The sequence below is a fragment of the Garra rufa genome, chromosome 24 (genome assembly GCF_049309525.1).
Source record: "Garra rufa chromosome 24, GarRuf1.0, whole genome shotgun sequence".
NCBI lineage: Eukaryota > Metazoa > Chordata > Actinopteri > Cypriniformes > Cyprinidae > Garra > Garra rufa.
In genome coordinates this window covers 7,773,121-7,793,554 of record NC_133384.1, presented here as the reverse complement: position 1 = coordinate 7,793,554, position 20,434 = coordinate 7,773,121, and the positions used below count along the sequence as shown (strand labels likewise).

The 20,434-nt window shown below is 38.9% G+C and overlaps 1 protein-coding gene across 1 annotated transcript; it reads left to right on the top strand.

Moving 5' to 3' along the window:
• Window positions 1–6,811: 6,811 nt before the first annotated feature.
• LOC141300020 (CUB and zona pellucida-like domain-containing protein 1) lies at window positions 6,812–11,802 on the top strand. The gene is made up of 8 exons (XM_073830321.1): window positions 6,812–6,885; window positions 7,469–7,612; window positions 7,693–7,748; window positions 8,233–8,414; window positions 8,499–8,899; window positions 9,462–9,558; window positions 11,385–11,574; window positions 11,657–11,802. Exons 1-8 carry the CDS (start codon window positions 6,812–6,814, stop codon window positions 11,800–11,802), a joined length of 1,290 nt encoding a protein of 429 aa, XP_073686422.1.
• Window positions 11,803–20,434: the final 8,632 nt, after the last annotated feature.

Sequence of the window (20,434 nt, the reverse complement as noted above, 5' to 3'; positions counted from 1 at the left end):
GACCAAGGGGAAAAGCCTGGTAAACTATTAGCATGGCGCCTCCGACAACTACAGAATGAAAAAAATATTGCATCAGTTGAAAATAGTGATGGACAGATTATTGTTGACCCTCTAGGAATTAATGAAACTTTTAAGTTTTTTTTTGAAAAATTATACAGCTCAGACATAATACACATGGGACAAGAGCAAAACCTCTTTTTAGATACCCTTCAGATACCCAGCATTTCAAAACTAATAAGTGCAGACCTTGACACACCTATAACAAAGGAGGAAATATCTATAGCAATAGATCATCTGAAAACAGGTAAAACCCCTGGCCCAGATGGACTACCGACAGAAATTTATAGGAAATTTAAAACTAAATTGCTGTCCCCTCTTTTTGACATGTTCTCGGATTCATTTGAAAAGGGAATCCTTCCGGCTTCATTAAGAGGAGCTCTGATAACTTTACTGCCCAAACCTGGTAAACCGTGCAATAAATGTGGAAATCTAAGACCAATAAGTCTGCTTAATGTGGATTTAAAGATACTTTGCAAAATTTTAGCTCGAAGACTGGAGAGACTTTTACCTGATCTAATTCCCTGTGACCAGAATGGGTTTATTGCAGGTAGACAGGGATTTCATAATGTGAGACGAGTGTTGGATATTCTTCATAGTCAGGAAGGAAAAACAGACGCTGCTTTACTATCATTGGATGCCGAAAAGGCCTTTGATAGAGTTGAGTGGCCCTACTTATTTGAAATATTAAAAAGATTTGGTTGTGGGGATAATTTCTGTCGGTGGATTAGACTTCTATATAACGAACCATATGCTGAAATACTGACAAATGGAATTATATCTAAACCATTTGAAATTAAACGAGGATGTAGGCAAGGGTGCCCTTTGTCCCCCTTATTGTTTATTTTAGCAATTGAACCGTTTGCTATTGCGGTGCGGTCCCATAAAAACATAACTGGTTTATCAGTAAATCAACAGGAACACAGAATTGCTTTATTTGCAGATGATGTTATTCTTTTTTTGGAAAAACTGAAAGATTCTATCCCAGCCTTGTTGGATTTATTACGCACATTTGGACGGATATCAGGATATAAAGTGAACAAAGAAAAATCTTCATTAATGATACTTAACTCAGAAGAGAGAAAAAGTGCCGGAAATTCTTTCCAATTCAAAATGGTAGATTGTTTTACCTATCTCGGAATTAAGATAGTGCCATGTTTGAGAGACATTGTTGGAGCTAACTACACCCCTATGGTAGACTCCATCACCTCATCTATAGAAAGATGGAAACCCTTGCCCTTGTCACTTATAGCAAGAATTAATGTTCTTAAACTAAACATAATGCCCAAACTTCTGTACTTGTTCCAGAACATCCCGTTGTCACCTCCTGCTAATTTATTCTCACACCTGAAGACAATTTTTGTACGTTTTTTGTGGAATAATAGACGATCGAGGCTACGTTTATCACTCTTGTACTTACCGTATGAAAGAGGAGGCCTCAAGTGTCCTAATCCACTTTGGTACTATTGGGCAGCCCAATTGAGGACTATGATGTATTATTTTACAGATAAATCCCTTCCGCCCTGGATGAATATTGAAAACTGTTCAGTGCCTCTTCCCTTTCCCCAATACCTATACTCAGCAAAAGTCAAAATGTTGAAAAAAAAGACAAAAAATCCTATAGTCAGAAATATGATTATAATCTGGTATCAGGTTAAGAAATATCTGGGTGAATCCATCTCTCTCGCACGCTTCAGCCCAATATGGGGTAACCATTTTTTCCCTCCAGGCAGAGCAGACCCTGGTTTTAGGAAGTGGGCTGACAAAGGTTTAAAGACAATAGGGGATCTCATGGGATCAGAGGATGAGACTTTGATGTCATTTGAGGAGTTGACTGTCAAGTATGATATTCCATGCAAACATCGATTTAAATATCTACAAGTGAGAAACTTTATTAGAGCATCTCAAAGTCAATGTTTATCAATCCCTCCGCTGTCCACCTTGGAAACAGAAATGAAAAAAGATTGCTTTGGGAAGGGAATAATCTCCAAACTATATAATATATTAGTAGAGGGTTCCCCTGAATCTTCTTTAGGGAAACTTAATGCCTGGAGGGAAGACTTACAGGAGGACTTATCCTCCGAAGACTGGGAAGAGGTATGTACTGACGCACAAACAAAAACTACTAGTACTCGTCTCAAGGTACTGCAATATAATTGGCTAATGAGGACATATGTGACTCCAGAAAAGCTTAATAAATATAATGGTGATATCCCAGACTTGTGTTTCAGGTGTGGAGAGGAGAAAGGGACATTCTTCCACTGTATCTGGGAATGCAATAAAGTACAACAGTTTTGGAAAGAGATCAAACAAGCTCTGGATACTATATTGGGTATACAATTAGCTCTTGACCCTAAACTATTTATTTTAGGCTTATATCCTGATAGACATCTTATGTCTAGAAAGATAATTACTGCCATGGACTTATGTCTACTGCTGGCAAAAAGAGTCATAGCACTCTCATGGAGGAAGACTAGCAAACCAAAACTCATTAACTGGATAAAGGAATTGTCCACAACTTTACCTATGGAAAAAATTACTTACATTGTCAAGGGGAAACTATCACTTTTTCAAAACATTTGGGGTCCCTTTATACAATATATGGAAAATGTGGATCTTAGTAGTATTGTGAATGAGGCAGATGAGGGGTAGTTGTTGTTGGTCCTCTGCAGCTTCCTAAACTAATCTCTCTTTTATATGTGTATGTATGTATGTATGTATGTGTATATATGTATATATATACTTGATCTTTAATGTGTAAATTGTACATTTGAGTTTGTAATTTTGAACCATGCACAACAGTGCGATTGAGCAACCCTTGGAAAATAGAGAAACCTTTTTTTTTTTTTTTGTTTGTTTGTTTTTTTTATTAAGTTATTACTTACAGGTCATATATTTTGTACTTCCACCTAAATGTGGCTCTATCATCTGATTTGCAAGGAAGGTTGATTGACTCTTATACAATAATTCAGATGCCCTGGATGTTTCCTTTGATGTGGAAATACTCTAATTTCTGTAAAAATGTTTTGTAAAAACTCAATAAAGATATTGTTGGAAAAAAAAAAAATAAATTAGAAATATTGCCTTGGAAAGTAACTTATATTCAACTCAAGTTGAAGCATTAAAATTATAAATGAAAAAAAAAAAAAAAAAAACCTAAAACTGAACTAAAACTGGGAAAAAAGACAAAAAAAACTGCACTGCATGAGATCAAAATGTAATCTCAAAATCACAAACTTAACTCAAAATCTCAGACAGATGTACAGATGTAAAGAAATGTTATGAAACTACAAAACAACTGCATGCCAATCATTGTTACTGCAGGAGTGGATGAAAGATATCATTTGTTTTTAATTTACTAAAAGATTTTATTGTAAATGTCCCTTTTTTTTTTACTTCCTTCTTCAGGTCCTTTAAAAGGAAGTGCTCGTCAGATCTCATTCATGAGCATCATCATGTCTGTGTCTGCTCTGCTCTCAGCTCTGCTGCTGTTGGCATCTACAGCCTCAGCTTCACACTTCTATGGAGGAACAATGACCTTCAACCCGAGAAAGAATCCTGATGGCTCCTATAGGGTGAGAACTTATATATATGTTTCATTGAGGATTCTTATTAAAATGAACAAACTATATGTACAGTATATACACTACCGGTCCCAAATTTTAATGTTTTTGTCATTATTATTATTATTTTTTTCTGCTGACCATGGCTGCATTTTTTTTTTTGACAAAAATACACTAAAAACTGTAATATTTTGAAATATTGCTATTTAAAATAACTGTTTTTTATTGTAATATTTTTTTCAAATATTATATTAATGCAATGCACAGCTGATAAAATATATAATATACTATGCAAATAAGCTGATTTGCTTATTATTATCAATGTTGAAAACAGTTGTGCTGTTGTACTACCATAATTTTGCATTAAATGCGTTAGATTGATCAAAAGAACAAATTACATTTTAAAATATACTCACTTGGGAATATTTTTATTTTGTATTATTATAGTTATAATATAAAACTATATTATAATTAGTAATAATATTTTACAGAATAGTTATTTTTTACTGTAATGTTTCCTAACTTTTGACCATAATGTGTATTGTTTTGTGTGTATACATATTTGTTTTATGTATTTTATATAAAGGTTACATTATAACTGTTTTTGCAAACTTTTAATCATGCTTTTTAAATTTTATTTGTGCTACTTTAAATTTATGATTTGATTAATTTATCCTTATAGACCCATGAGATTGTGATTATCATTGAATCTACCATTTTCCTACCCATTTAGGTGGTTCTGAATTTGATTACGTGGGTCAAAATTGGTCTGGATGGGGGGTCTATTGGGCTGGATTGGGATCAGTTTGGCAGTTTTTAAACATTTACATATTATAGGCTAATTGGTTTACAAACAAAACTCAAGTGTTCATGTACTCATCCAATAAGTCCAATCATGCTGTCGGCTGGTGTTGGTTCTGATGCCGACAAGCAAACACTTATAGACAACCAAGATTCCAGAACGTGGATAATATTTGTATCTATGAAGGAACAATTAAGGAACTTAGGGGTGTTGTAGCAAACACTGAGTGACAATAATTTGATAGGCTTATTAGACTTAAGCTATGGCAATTTTATTTTGAGAAATTACTTACACCTGCATTTTTTTCAGGTGGATATCCGCTTTAAGGAGGCCTATCATGGCTGTTATACGGGTGACTCTTGGGGTTGTTCGTCTGGAAATTGTGGCAATAAAACTTTTGTGAGTGGTCGTGTGGACAACAGTCCCAATGGTGGTAGCTGGTGTCAGACTGAGGGAGTGATGAAAAGAACCGTTTCCAACAACAACCCATTTCAGCTGCAGTAAGCACACTCATTCAGAGGAAGAAGACTAGTCTAATTCACCATAATATAATACGTAGCTCTGTAGATAATATAAATAATTTATTACAATTTAAATGCATGTGTCAACAGACAATATAGTTGCTGCTGGATTTATAACAAAATCACAACTGGTGGATACTGGAGACTGCTCACACATATTGATCTCGGAGAAAGGTCTGACACCTCTAAACCCAACAGATCTCCAGTCGTCACCACACTTCCCATTGTAAGGTAAAATTATTTTGTCTTCAGCAATAGATTTTTTTTCTGTCTGCACTAAAACGCCTATTTTTCCATCTGCTTCTTGAAAAAATACAATCTCCATTCATTTCATTTTTTTATTATTTAAACCTATATTTTTTTAGCCCAATTTATAGTTCTAGGAATAAATATAGATATTTAAAGAAGGTTAGGTTCCATTTTTAGGAAAAAAGGTTCCATTTTTTGATTATGATCGAGTAAAGGTCACTGTAGGACAAAAACATTTTAGGACAGTGTAAAAGTCAGTTCAAACAAATACTTTAAGCTAGCATGTTTACCTAAACACATTTCAAGATGACTGTCTTTGGATTGTTTCTAGAGTTCCTCAGAACTGCGCCAGGAAATACAATCTTTTGTCCTGTGATCCAGATCATGACAAGGTCCGGTGTAGGTATGGACTTTTCTCTGCAAATGAGTGTGGAATGTGCAACCAACATGCAGGATTCACTTTGGACCAGGTGAGGAATAATGTACAGTCATAATTGTAGTGTCATTTATGTTAACAACAGTGTTCCTTTCATTCTTCCACATGTTCTTGGCCCACTTAGTTGTATGAAGATTACTAATTGTAATCTTTACTAAAGATTAGTTCATTTCTCAGTTTATTTCTTTCTTTTTCACAGAGCACATGTACTCTGTCACATTCCAGTGCTTCAATAGGCATTTATGCTTTTGAGCTGGTCATGGAGGACTATCCTACACAGATCATAACGCTAAACTACACTGCCATGGCTGCTGTGGTCAGATCTCCTTTCAATAATGCATCCTCCAATCCACCATTGAGCAAAATACCTCTCCAGTTTGCATTAGAAGGTACCATCTAGTACTGAAATCAGTCTTTTAATAGTGACCTGCCACAAGATTTATATTATGTCTTGGTTTTAGTGGAGGCTCCTGCACCGTCTTGCACCGAGGGTGAATATCTACCTCGGTTCCTCCACCCAACACCTCATCACGGAGAACATCTACAGGCTCGTGTCAATCAAGAGCTAGAGATCAGAATTAAGGCTACTGCAACCTTCTCAAGGTATGATGAAAAAGTCTAGTTTAGTTTAGCTCCCACCAACTCTAACACACTTGCATGGTGGTTTCTAGTGATTCTAAGGACCTTGATTAGCTGGTTCCAGGTGTGTCTAAAAAGCCTGTAGTTAAACTCTCCTGGACAGTGGCATCCCTTGGAACCACATGCATCATTTTTAATGTTAACAGCAAAAACAAGCTAAATAAAGTACAAACAAAAACTAGCTTTTTGGGTTGACAGCTGAAAATGTGTCATTCATGTTTAAATCATAAACAACGATAATGTGCTTACCTTTGTGTTGTGCTTTAACCTTAAGAAGAAGAGAGTTGGGTCAACTTATATTTATGCCACTTTGGCACAGTGATCAGCGTGAGCGCCATAAGGGGAGGGGGTTAAGATGATTCCAAGGGCCCGATGAGGAAGGGAGGCCCCCAACAGGGGAAATACCCCCAACACCCTTGAACGGGGGGCCCAAGTCAATATGCTGTTCAGGGGGCCTAGAAACCATAGCGGCACGTAGCTACAAGTACAAAATCGAATCCCTTATTGTGCTAGGAACTTACCACTTGTGAATCATTCCATCTACATGCTGTCGCTCTTGATTGGCTACAAGTGTGTGCTTGTCAGCATCAGCACCAACACCAGCCGACTCCGCAGTGGGTGTGTGTTTCAAAACGTCATGATGACTGATAGGATGTAGTATGTATACATTTGTAAACCAATTAGCCTATGTAAATGTTTGAAAACTGCTGAACTGATCACAAACCAGCCCAAATTTTGCCCAATTTTGACTCACACAATCAGGGCTCATCCACACAAAGCCAGTGCTTTCCCTGTCCGTTCTTTTTTTCCTTTTTCTAAAAAAATCACATGGCTTCGTATCAAGAAATATCTGCTTATACACAAAACTACTGAAACCAACTCAAAACTATGTAGTATAATTCTATGTGTAATTCTGCCTTTAAAATAAGCTAAAACAACAAAGATATTTAAGACTAAAATATATTCTTAATTTAATTAACACCAAACTTGTGAAATTTTATATTTATTGTAATTTTAATTATTATTATTTTGGTTAATTATTTTAATCTATCAACACTCCTAATTTTTGTAAGTTCAGATATTGTTGTGGGCAGTAGGAGGCCTTGGAGTCAAAAAGGTTAAAAGCTAGGTTAAAATGCATTTCTAAACCAATATATGTGCATCTTATTGGATGATTTTTTATTTTATTTTAATTTTTCAGGATCACTGATGTGGTCTTTAGTGGTCCTCTAAACAGCACGAAGGAGACCACCACCACTGGGGAGTATGTGATTAACTGGACACCAACATCAGACAATTATGGCCAACATTTTCCAATTTGCTTCACTGCAGAGGGACAAAATGGGTATGATTACACAACTAGATTGATGCAATTAAACAAGCAATGTCTAATGAAGGTACAGTAATTAATTCTTCATATTTTAGGTCTAGGAACTATCAATCTGAGATGAGGTGTGTTATTGTTGTGGTGGAGGCTGCAGGTAATTTACAGTGTTAATTAAAATTCATCATGCCATTAGATTAGATTTTTTATTTTAAACCCATGATCACTGTAAATATGTGACTCTGTCCACATTTCTGCAAAACCTTTTTCATTATAGATGAGGGTTTAATTAACAGCACAGTGTCATGAAGAAAACATACCCAATCAAAAAACGTAACATAGTATGGTGCAAGGAAGTATGTAAAAGTAAGCATTTATTCATCAATAATCTGGCCCTGAAATTATATTTTGTTTGAACAGAAACAAAAGTTATTGGTGTTTTACTGCAACTAGTGTTCATTTCACATGAGGTGAAATGTATGTATAGCTATATACTGTACATACATATTTGCAGAACTGTCAGCAGAGTAACGTATATCCAATGAGCCTTGGTTGTTTAATTCTTTAATACTTCTGTAGTGTTCTTTAAGCAAAAAGAAGTTTATGCTTCTGCATTCTTACGATTATTTTCTGTCTTCGAGGTCCGAGAGCACATGTGACCTGCACTAAGGATGCAATGTTGGTGTCAATAGAAAGAGCCACTATTTCAGGTATTCATGGAGATCACTTGCGGCTGAACAACAATGCTTCCTGTCCAGTTTCTTCCAATAACACACATGTGTTTACAACTTTCTCTCTAAATGGATGCGGTACTCAGATTGAAGTAAGGAGTTTAATGAGTTTTAATAAATCTAAATGACAATAAAAAATATGTACTGCATTTACTTTTATACTTGTTCCTTTGTAGGAGACTGATGAACAGCTCCTCTTCAAGAACACAATTGTTACCTATGATAATCCAAACCACATCATAACTAGGAAAAATGTATTCGAAATTGAAGTTATGTGCAAGTATCAGAAAAAGAGCAGCATCACTACCAGGTTTGATGCTCACAGACCAGCAATCAACTTCACAGAGAGAGGCTTTGGCTCATTCAGCTATCAGTTTGAGTTTTTTCAGTCCAATAGTTTCAGAAGCATAAGAAATCCCAGCAGCTACCCACTGGAGTACGACGTTGGAGAAAAGATCTACATGGAGATCGCTCCTGTCAATGTTGTGAAAAACACTGAGGTCTTCCTTGAGTCCTGTGTAGCTACACCCTATGATAATCCCAATTATCCCATCTCTTATCCCATCATCAGAAATGGGTAAGAATCCAATATCACTTATTACATTTCAACTTAAATAAGTTATGTTTATGTGTGGCATGGATAACACAGTTTGATTAGTCTACTTAATGTATGTCATATTCCAAATTAAATCAGTATCATTTCAACAGAGACATCAAGTGTCGTGCTAAATTCGATTAACCTCATTAACTGTAATGGTTCTTGTCTGTATTGCCTGAACATTTCTGTACATCGTCCTGTTGTAGGTGATCTCATAAAAAGTCTAAATTAAACAGCATTTCAATGCAGATAGAATAATAGAACATAGTATTTGTTAACTTGATGGGCTAACTGAATAACATGTTACTTAAAACACACAAATATACAAAATGTCTAATTCCACCAATTTCTTATTTCATGTTATAGGTAAATATATTTAAAAAGATGTTAATTAACAATTGCATCAATAAGACTACATATAATCATCAAATTATATTCTAGAATGCAGAACCTAGTGTAAATGTAGTGTCCAATTAAATGCTTTGGCAACTGTGTCATTTTCCAACAAATTAATCTAGTCCAATTTGTCAATGTATGTCAGATGTGGAGTTGATGAAACTGTTAACATCTACACAAGTCACCAGCCTAATGTCAAGTTCAGTATGGAGGCCTTCAAGTTTATTGGACAATATGACCAGGTAAAGATCGACACTGACACACAAACAAATAAAACAACTAATTTTACTGAAATACAATAAGGGAAAAAAATATTTGTTCCCCTTCTAATTTGTACATTTTCCCACTGACAAAGAAATGATCAGTCTATAATTTTAATGAATTATTTTAACAGTGAAAGACAGACTAATAACAACAACAACAACAACAACAAAACGCATTTCAAAAAAGTTATAAACTGAATTACATTTTAATTAGTGAAATAAGTATCACAAGTATCACAAAACATAACTTGTACTTGGTGGCAAAACCCTTGTTGGCAATCACAGAGGTCAGACGTTTCTTGTAGTTGGCCACCAGGTTTGCACACATCTCAGGAGGGATTTTGTCCCACTCCTCTTTGCCATTCCTCTCCAAGTCATTAAGGTTTTGAGGTTGACGTTTGGCAGCTCGAACCTTCAGGGGCCTATTTCATCAAACAAGTTCACCAAATAAGCCAGGATTATTTCAGTTAGTCTGACTTATTTTTTAACCAAATCAACTAACAATAAATCAGAATAATTTAAATAAACCTGGCTTATTTGGTAAACTTGTTTTATGAAATGGGGTCCTGCTCCCTCCACAGATTTTCTATGGGATTAAAGGACTGGCTAGGCTACTGCAGGACCTTAATGTGCTTCTTCCTAAGCCAATCCTTTGTTGCCTTGGCCGTGTGTTTTGGGTCATTATCATTCTGGAATCCAAGACCCAGTATCATTGCCCTGGCTGAGGGAAGGAGGTTCTCACACAAGGTTTTAACGATATAGGGCTCCGTCCATCATCCCTTTGATGTGGTGCAGTTTTCCTGACCCCTTAGCAGAAAAACACCCACAAAGCATTATGTTTCCACCTCCATGTTTGACGGTGGGGAAGGTGTTCTTGGGGTCATAGGCAGCATTCCTCCTCCTCCAAACACGGCGAGTTGAGTAGATGCCAAAGAGCTTGATTTTGGTCTCATCTGACCACAGCACTTACACTCAGTTCTGCTCTGAATCAATTAGATGTTCACTGGCAAACTTCAGAATGACCTGTACATGTGCTTTCTTGAGCAGGAGGACCTTGCAGGTGCCGCAGCATTTCAGTCCTTTACAGCGTAGTGTGTTATCAGTTGTTTATCAGTTGGTCCCAGCTGCCTTGAGATCATTGACAAGATCCTCCCATGTAGTTCTGGGCTGATTGCTCACCGTTCTCATGTTCATTGAAACACCATGAGGTGAGATCTTGCATGGAGCTCCAGACTGACAGAGATTGACAGTTATTTTGTATTTCTTCCATTTGAGAATAATCGCACCAACTGTTGTCACCTTCTCACCAAGCTGCTTGGCGATGATCTTGTAGGTCATTCCTGCCTTGTGTGGGTCTACAATTTTGTCCCTGACATCCTTGGACAGCTCTTTGGACTTGGCCATGGTGTAGAGTTTGAAATCTGACTGATTGATTGCTTCTGTGGACAGGTGTCTTTTATACAGGTAACAAATTGAGATTAGGAACACTTCCTTTAAAAAATGCTCCTAATCTCAGCTCATTACCGGTATAAAAGACGCCTTGGAGGCAGAAATCTGGCTGATTGATAGGGGATCAAATACTTATTTCACTCATTAAAATGCAAATCAATTTATAACTTTTTAAAAATGTATTTTTCTGGATTTTGTTGTTATTTTGTCTCTCACTGTTAAAATAAACCATTGAAATTATAGACTCATCATTTCTTTGTTAGTGGGCATATGTACAAAATTATCAGGAGATCAAATAATTTCTTCCCTCACTGTAGTGAATGTGTTTTTTGAATCATCACTCTTTTCCTTTCTAGGTGTTCATCAGCTGCTCAATTATCCTATGTCAAGCCAATAATCCCAACACACGCTGTGCTCTGGGCTGCACTAACGGCACACAGATTGCACCATCCTCACATGTTCACAAAAGAGAAGCTGGCATCCAGACCGGAAGCCACTTCATTTCCCAGGGACCCTTGCGGCTGAGGAGGAGCGCGACGCTTACTGGTATGTCCTAACTTAGTTGTTTATGCAGTTTTGCAATCAAAAGATTAGGTTTTAAATGCTAATTTCTCTTCTTCATTTCCAGAGGCCATCAGTCCAAGCTTGAACCTGAACCTTGTTTTCGTGGCTGGATGTGTCGTAGCAGTAGTTGCCATGGTGTGTGGAATGATGGTCTACAAATCCAGGGGTTTAAAGGTCAACTACCAACTTCTGAAATCAGATGAGATTTGATCAGATCAATTCGATCTACTATCAGATGATAGCAAACATCTAATTAACACATTTTTGTGGGATGTATTTCTATAGTTTCTGCAAATATACTTTTGGTTTACTTTTGGTAAGAATGTAATAAAAACATCTGTTCTGTCTTGCATGAATAATTGTCAATTGTCTCTTTGGGAACGGCTTGCAGTGTTTAAATGTATTCTAATATACACACACACACACACACACACACACATATATATATATATTATATTGTGTGGTAAATGGATCTAGTGGTCTTCTAGATTATACCTCTCACTATTGAAGGGATGGTTCGCCAAAAACACATTATACACATTCTGTCATCATTTACTTACTCTCATGTGATGTCATTTATAAACATAGTTTGGACCAGGGCTGTCAGCCTCCAAAAATGTTCATCCATTGTATCCACTGGTGATCATCTTCTTCCACTATTGACTCTGTGTCCGCCCATAGAACTGCTTGTTGGAAAGTTATGAAATTCGGCACACAGATAGAGATTGGTCTCAACATTACCCATAGCAAGCTTGGATTTTCTAACTCAAACCCTCTAGCACCACTAAGTGCTCAAACTTTGACATATGTTTTAAGGTGGATAAAAAATTATCTTGCTGTATGCTGTATCTCTGCAAAGCTTTTACATATTGACAGCAAACTTTATGTGACTCATCAGCTCACCATGACCACATCACATCATTTGATAACAGCATCACCTATTGGTAAAAAAAAAAAAAAACAAAAAAAAAAACGTTGTGGTGGAGGTTAGTTACCTTTAGGTTATTACATGTGGAGGTTTTAGGTCCGATAATTAACATCTCAGATTTTTCCGAATTTAGCAGTAAGAAATTACCTGTCATCCAGTTTTTGCTGGGTCATGAGGAAATATAGAGCTGAGTATCATCAGCATAACAGTGAAAGCTAACACCATGTTTGCTGATGATATATCGCATGTAAAGTAACATGTAAAGCGTAAAAAGTAATGGCCCTAGTACTGAGCCTTGAGGTACTCCATACTGCACTTGTGATTGATATGATACCTCTTTATCCATATAGTTTTAGTACTATAATATGGTTTAAATCCTTTTTATGGGAAAACAGTTAGTTCATGATTGGCCTCTGTGGCCGCAGCAGAGTCAACAAAGAGCACAGGGTGTTCCCTAAAGAAATTTACAAAAAAGGAGGATTGGACTGATTTTAACAGAAAAGCAACTAATTGATACACTAGAAACAGCTGGCAAAAATCAGGGAAGTTCCAGTAAACAAAGATACTGTACAACAAAAGCCTCAAATGAGAACTTCAGAATCAAAGCAATCATGAATGAAAAACCAAACCCAAAACATCCCCAGATAATTTACTATTACCCCCATGTCATCCAATATGTGTGTATGTCTCTGATATCTACATAGAAGGAATATGGCCTAGGTAATTGCAAAAATTCTCTAGAAACGGTTTTACAGGTCCATTTACAACCCTAGGATTTGTCCTTGGAATGAAATGGTCTGTTATCATCTTATTTGAAAGGTTCCTAAATAATAATAATGAGCTCTGCTCTGATTGGTTCTCTCACAGAGCGGCTTGCTCTTACACAGCAGGAAGGAAACACATGGAGAAAATTAATTACAGAGCTCGAGCCGATTTTATGCGCATTGAAACAGCCGTTTTGAATGCATGATAACTTTTTATTTTCACTTTTGAGATCTGTGATCGCACGTGCTCTGTGTAACGTTATACTACAGGCAGTGTAGCTGTCTCAGAAAAGGTTGTATTTGCTTTGGGTATTTCAGTAATTAATTTTCAGTAAATAATTTTGTGGAAAAGTATTTAGTTCACAATGAGGCATTATGTGTAAATGTTCATTTGGAAATTGTATTAAAAAAGTGGTGTAATAGTGACACCTACAGGAGAAATATGTGCACCATTGGTTGAATTTGTCACATGATCTAGCTAGCCATTTTAGTATCAGATCCACAAAGAAATGCACATGCTGAGAGCTATCCAAGTGCCTGTTAAAAGGAATGCCTATGTAAATGTCTTCTAATGTCTCCTGTACAGTATTTCTGATTGGAAAGCGCACACGGTATGTGGTTTATTCTTTAGATTTCATTCATTAATTTGCAATAATGTACTTTGTGTATATATATTTTATTTCAGTAGGAAACAACTGGTTAAACTGTGGTAAAAACAGAAACACTGTATGTATCTGAATGTCATTTTGTTTGTTTCAGTTTTTCACGGTGTCATGACATTATGTGAAGAGACTGACAATATCCAAAAAGATTTCACAATGTTCAACGTTACGACATCAGTTGAAGCGTCATTCTTTTAATCAGAAGAAAACAGTCCTGTTACAGAGCTGTTACAGGCAGTACTTACCATATTTGACAAGTTTAGATGCTGTCAGCGGTGATTAGGATCTTTAAATCATTCGTCATCGTCCGCGCAGTCATCTCTCCTTACTCTGTTTATGTGGTAAGTGAAATCTTATGTACTGCAATGTAACAGGCTAGCGCTAGGAAGAAGCTAACCGTGTCCCTTTAGTGTCTCGCCTTATTTTATTAGAACACCTTATTTGTTTTCCGTGCCTTTCTGAGTACAAACACCAACCCATCCCTGCACTTAACATCCCCTGCACAACCTGAAACATACCATTTATTCCCGTGATCTGCCATTTTCGCTATTGTCCTCACTTTGTTTTTTCACAATAGCCTGTGAGATGATTAGAACAATAGAACTTCTGATGATTGGGCTATGCAAATGTTGGGGGCGTAACTTTTAACCGTTATTTTTCGGTGGTCTTTTGCAAACACCAGATTTATATAAGAAGGAGGAAACAATGGTGTTTAAGACTCACAGTGTCACAATCACCAGCTGGAGTGCATGTCATTTCCAGTAGAGGGCACTCCATCCTGAACTGTTTAATGTTATGTGTTCACTCAAACCCACCATGCTTTGCCCTTGTGTCATGTCCTCATTGGTTCTCCTGCTCCATGTGTCTGTCTCCCATTGGTTGTTTCTGTCATGTGACCCCTAGTGTTTGGTATAAAGCCTTCCCTTCCCCCTCTGTCTATACTGATCATTGTTTAGTGTTTAACCTTCCGAGTTCCTTGTTCCTAGTTCCTGTGTTTTTCGACCTTGGACTGTTTTCTTGTTTTTGAATCTTGTCGCCTCTCTGACCTTCTCGCCTGTTTACTGGATTACTCTTACGGATGTTCTTGGATGTTTCAGTTTGCTGGTGTTCGACCCCTGCCTGTCTTGACTACGATCTTCACAATAAAGCTTTCCACATGGATCCACACGTCAGTCTCCAGACCTCTACTGTTACAGAGCGATGAGTCGGTCTCTTGCTATCATCACCAGCCAAGTCAGCGCCTGCTGAAGCCACGTCAGCCAAGCCAGCATCTGCTAACACCACGTCAGCCAAGCCAGCGACTGCTAATGCTACGTCAGCCAAGCCAGCACCTGCTAAAGCCACGTCAGCCAAGCTAGCATCTGCTAACACCACGTCAGCCAAGCCAGCGACTGCTAATGCTACGTCAGTCAAGCCCGCGCCCGCTAACGTCACGTCTGTCAAGCCTGAGCCCGCTCACGTAACGTCAATCAAACCACAGCCTGTAAAAGTCGAGTCTGCTTCTCCTGAGCCTGCACCAGCTGCTGTTTCTACAACGTCAAGTCATGTCACAGCTGCTGTTCCTGTAAAGTCAAGTCACATCATGGCTGCTGTCTCTGCCAAGTCTAGTCACAGCTGTTGCACTAAGGCCTAGTCACGTCTCTCCCGAGTGTTCAGAGCCAAGTCACGTCTCGCCCGAACGTCCAGAGCCAAGTCACGTCACACCCGAGCGACCAGAACCAAGCCACGCAGAGCCAACACTCCCAAGCCACGCAGAGCCAACGCTCCCAAGCCAAGGCTCCCTGCTCTGCCTGCTCCGCCAAGGCTCCCTGATCTTCCTCCTCCGCCTAGGCTCCCTGTCTGCCCTGTCACGGCTATGGAGGCAGCGTGCTCCCATGAACACTCTGCTTTTCTCCTTGCTCTGTCTGCCTCCTCTGTCTCTGCTTTCCCCAGGTCCTAGGCCATGACGCGGCCTTCTGTTCCGCCCTGGAGGGCTTCTGCGCCTCCTGTTCCGCCCTGGTGGGCTCCTGCTCCGTCTGCGCCGCCCTGGTGGGCTCCTGCTCCGTCCGCTCCGCCCTGGTGGGCTCCCGCTCCGTCCGCTCCACCCTGGGGGGCTCCCGCTCCGTCCGCTCCGCCCTGGTGGGCTCCCGCTCCGTCTGCTCCGCCCTGGGGGGCTCCCGCTCCATCTGATCTGCCCTGGGGGGCTCCTGCTCCGACTGCTCCGCCCTGGTGGGCTCCCTCTCTGTCTGCACCGCCCTGGTGGGCTCCTGCTCCATCTGCACCACCCTGGTGGGCTCCTGCTCCCCCACTGCCACATGGACCTGGTCCTCCGTCGTTCCTCTGCTCCCCCCACCACCCTCCAGGACTGTCTGTGCGTTGTCGTTTTGGAGTGTCTGGAAGCCACTCCTTAAGGGGGGGCTATGTCACAATCACCAGCTGGAGTGCACGTCATTTCCAGTAGAGGGCACTCCATCCTGAACTGTTTAATGTTATGTGTTCACTCAACCCACCCACCATGCTTTGCCCTTATGTGTCATGTCCTCATTGGTTCTCCTGCTCCATGTGTCTGTCTCCCATTGGTTGTTTCTGTCATGTGACCCCTAGTGTTTGTTATAAAGCCTTCCCTTACCTCCTCTGTCTGTACTGATCGTTGTTTAGTGTTTAACCTTCCGAGTTCCTTGTTCCTAGTTCCTGTGTTTCTGTGTTTTTCGACCTTGGACTGTTTTCTTGTTTTTGAATCTTGTCGCCCGCCCTGACCTTCTCACCTGTTTACTGAATTACTCTTACGGATGTTCTTGGATGTTTCTGTTTGCTGGTGTTCGACCCCTGCCTGTCTTGACTACGGTCTTCACAATAAAGCTTTGCACATGGATCCACACGTCAGTCTCCAGACGTCTACTGTTACACACGGTATGTCATGTCCATGTACAGAACTGTTATTATTCAACTATGCCAAGGTAAATACAGTTTTCCATTCTATGGCACCTTTAAGGATTTTGGTCCATAAAGTGGACTTCAATGGGGATCAGCGGGTTAAAGGTCCAAACTGCAGTTTCAGTGCAGCTTCAAAGGTCTCTACATGATCCCAGCTGAGGAATAAGGGTCTTGTTTAGTGAAACAATGTCATTTTCTAAAATAAAGTAAATTAATATATTTATTTATTTCAGAAAATCCACACTGAACCCATTAGGATCCAGAATGGGTCAGATCAAAATGTATCTCTCTTAAATTATATTCTTTAATCTAGTCGTGTGCTGTATATACTTTATCAAAATCATATATCGAATTATCCAGTTATCACATTTGCAAGACATAATAATGTTGTGTCCCAAATCGCATACAATGCACTTACACTATGTACTTTTTTATAAGGTGCTATTTTATAAGGTTTTGTTATCCAACAGAGAGCAGTATAATAGTCAGATGAAGATATGATAATGAGCTTCTCTCAGTGGCATTATTTAATGAGTGGTAAATGGATCTGCTGCCATCTAGTGGACTTCCAGATTATACTTCTCACTATTAAAGGGATAGTACATTTGTATGAATATGAGTATTGAGCATGAGAATCAATGTCACACAACTATGTTGGCTGCCTTTAACAAATGATGAAACTATGCCAAAACACCATAGAGTTTAATTGGGTGTATGTCTTCAAGAGGCATTCATTTACTTGGCATTCCTATGCTTGCTTGCTTATTTGGTTATTTTTGTCCTCAACAAAACAAAACAGACCTGTGACCCATTTTTTGAGTCATAACCCACCAGTGATATACCACAAGCACTCACCTATCTGGTACATAATTTATTGTTATTTACAATTTTATTCATTTATTTCTTGGCAGGAATGTAGAACATTCTGTCCATGTCAGTGTATGTGGCTTTACAAGGAAACTAAGAAGCGTGATCAGGAAGATCAGAATCATTCTTCATATGCTTGTGTTCAGCTGGCAAAACCAGTCAGACTGTAGAAGGAAGAAGAAAATGTCCATGCAGTTGTCTGCGTTTACCTCATTTTTTCACAGTTTCATTTCATCAGTCACAATGGCACATGCTGCGCTACTGCTGCTGATCAGCTTAACCATTTCTGTGGGTCCAGCCGTAAGTTTCTACGGGGCGTCTATGACCTTCATGCCTGGAAACAGATATCCGGATGGAACAGAGGTAAGTACAGGTTTATACATTGGAACTAAGTTAACATGTCTTTCATTAAATGACAATTTGTATTTGTTCTATTTCTCTTATTTTACTTGAAATGAAACATAACTGAGAACAATGTCATCACTTTTTCACCCTCATTTGGTTTTTAAACCTGTTTGACTTACTTTCTCTCCTGAAACACAAAAGAAACTAACATCCTATATTGTTTTGAATTCATTCTTTATATCATGGATGGCTTATCTGTAATTGTACTGAAAAAGCAATGTCTGTTGTGTACCTGGCAGATGCACTTTTACTACAGAGAGTCTGGCAAACTGCCCTGTGATCCTCAAGTCTCATGGGTCTGTGATAGTGGCGACTGTGGTGATCTCACATACGCAGAACCTGACATAACAGATCAGGACCTCTCGGGTCAGATTCTCTGGTGCCAGTCTGAACGTCACATGACCACCAATGTCAGTGGTGATGAGCCCTTCACTCTGAGGTAAGCACAATGAAATCATGTCTTCCACTGTTAAAAAATTACACTTAGTATTCAGTATATTTTTTTGAAAATATAGATGTAGGTGTGAACTGAACGTAATGTTTTCAGACACTTAACTGACATGTTGTAAACTGCAATTGTGACCTTAAATAGCTATTTCTACTTTATTTTACCCATAAAATGAGTTCTCTTTTAAGGAAACTCTACACTCCATCATGCCTTTGCTGATATGTGAACAATGTGTGAACAATGTCTAAAGCACGGATTAAAAAAAAAATGATTGCGAGTGTTTTACTTTAAGGTTGCTGTATTCCGACCTGGCATTTTTTTTTTAGAGAGAGATGGGAGTCAGGTATCATAAAGATTGCAGATGAAGTTAGCTGAAAAATTTGAGACGGGTGTTTCCCTTTCTCAGGTTTCAATCACTGACTTCAGTATTCGCTAATGTTGGGTCCGGAAGTTTGCACTGTGGCCTCTTCTCATCTTACTGAGAATCTATTACTGGTCAGGGCTGTGTTTCCCAAAAGCATCGTAAGCCTAAGTTGATCGTAGCTCCAATTATGACAAATAAATTTATTTTATTAACAAAGTTCGGGAGGAGCATGTTCAGATAATCAACTAATTCAGCACAGGTGGAGCTCATTTAGACAATCAGCATGATAAATATATATCCACCTTACTCTTCAACACAGAAGTAAAAAATCAGTTAGACTCCTGGCTCATTAGCCACTATAGAGAAATAAAAAGAAAAATAACAACGTCCAATAAATGGTAAAACTGTTTGCACTACATACCAGTGTTTTCATAATTAAGATAATTAAAATAACACAGTAAGTCACAACAATTTGCAATTTCAAGTAGCAAAACAAGCTGTTTTGAAGCTACAGCTAAAAATAGCTGGACATGGATGAGACCGGAAGCCAGAATCATAAAATTCACAAATACAGCCAACTCACCTCTGATCCACAACAGCTTTTTTAACTCACAATCTGATTATGTAAGTGTGAACTCGTGAAAAAAACCTTTAAGTGTCTTCAGACTACTGATCATCATCACAAATAAGCATGGGATTACTTTAAAGCAACTGCTTATTTGTGGGTATCAAATTAAGTCTTAGACTTGGCAGTCCGCCCATGCCTATTGATTCCCGCACCCACACCCGAACTGTAAATTACAATGTAAATAATATTCCACCCATTATATCAAATATGGGTTTTTAAAGGAGTAGTTCACTTTCAGAACAAAAATTTACAGATAATGTACTCGTCCCTGTCACTAACGCGGTCTCTGTGGCTCCCTTCGTTCCCAGCCAGCGGGAACCCTCACCTGAATATTGACTCCATTTCCCACAAGCCCGTACCTGGTACTGTGCACTTCCGGTTCCGGGTTACCCGGGTCACTTCCATTTTGTCGGCCATATCAGCGTGCCGCGTTGGCACACTCCCCGCGAAGTTTTGTCGGTCATGTACCCAATCCTGAGCGTTTTCTATCGAACTGCTTTCCTGTTGCCAACTGGACTGTTACTGTTGTGTGTGAACCTTTGCTGCCGGCCCTCATTTGACCCTCGCTATCCCCACGGACTACTGCCTTGTTCAGCCGCCTGCCTCTTCCCCTTTGCATGGACTCTGACTACCCTTTTGGATTTGCCTACACCACATCAGTCTGCCATTGTTGACCTCAACCTGTTTAAGTTGTCTGATTCATTAAAACTGTTGCATATGGATCCAACGTCTCACGATTCCTCTGTTGACCCGTCACAGAAAACTTCGCCGCTCACGGATCCAGAGACAGTCTCCCAGATATCATCGGAGATGTCTACTCAAGCATCGATGTTGTTTCAACACCAGCAGCAGCTGGATCAACT

What these genes read in the sequence shown, in the direction of transcription:
- LOC141300020 (XM_073830321.1), top strand. Translation starts at nt 6,812, where the DNA reads ATGCTGTCGCTCTTGATTGGCTACAAGTGTGTGCTTGTCAGCATCAGC. An exon ending in GATGCGGTACTCAGATTGAA is followed by an intron (nt 8,415 to 8,498) that starts GTAAGGAGTTTA and finishes GTTCCTTTGTAG; the next exon opens with GAGACTGATGAACAGCTCCT. An exon ending in TTATTGGACAATATGACCAG is followed by an intron (nt 9,559 to 11,384) that starts GTAAAGATCGAC and finishes TTTCCTTTCTAG; the next exon opens with GTGTTCATCAGCTGCTCAAT.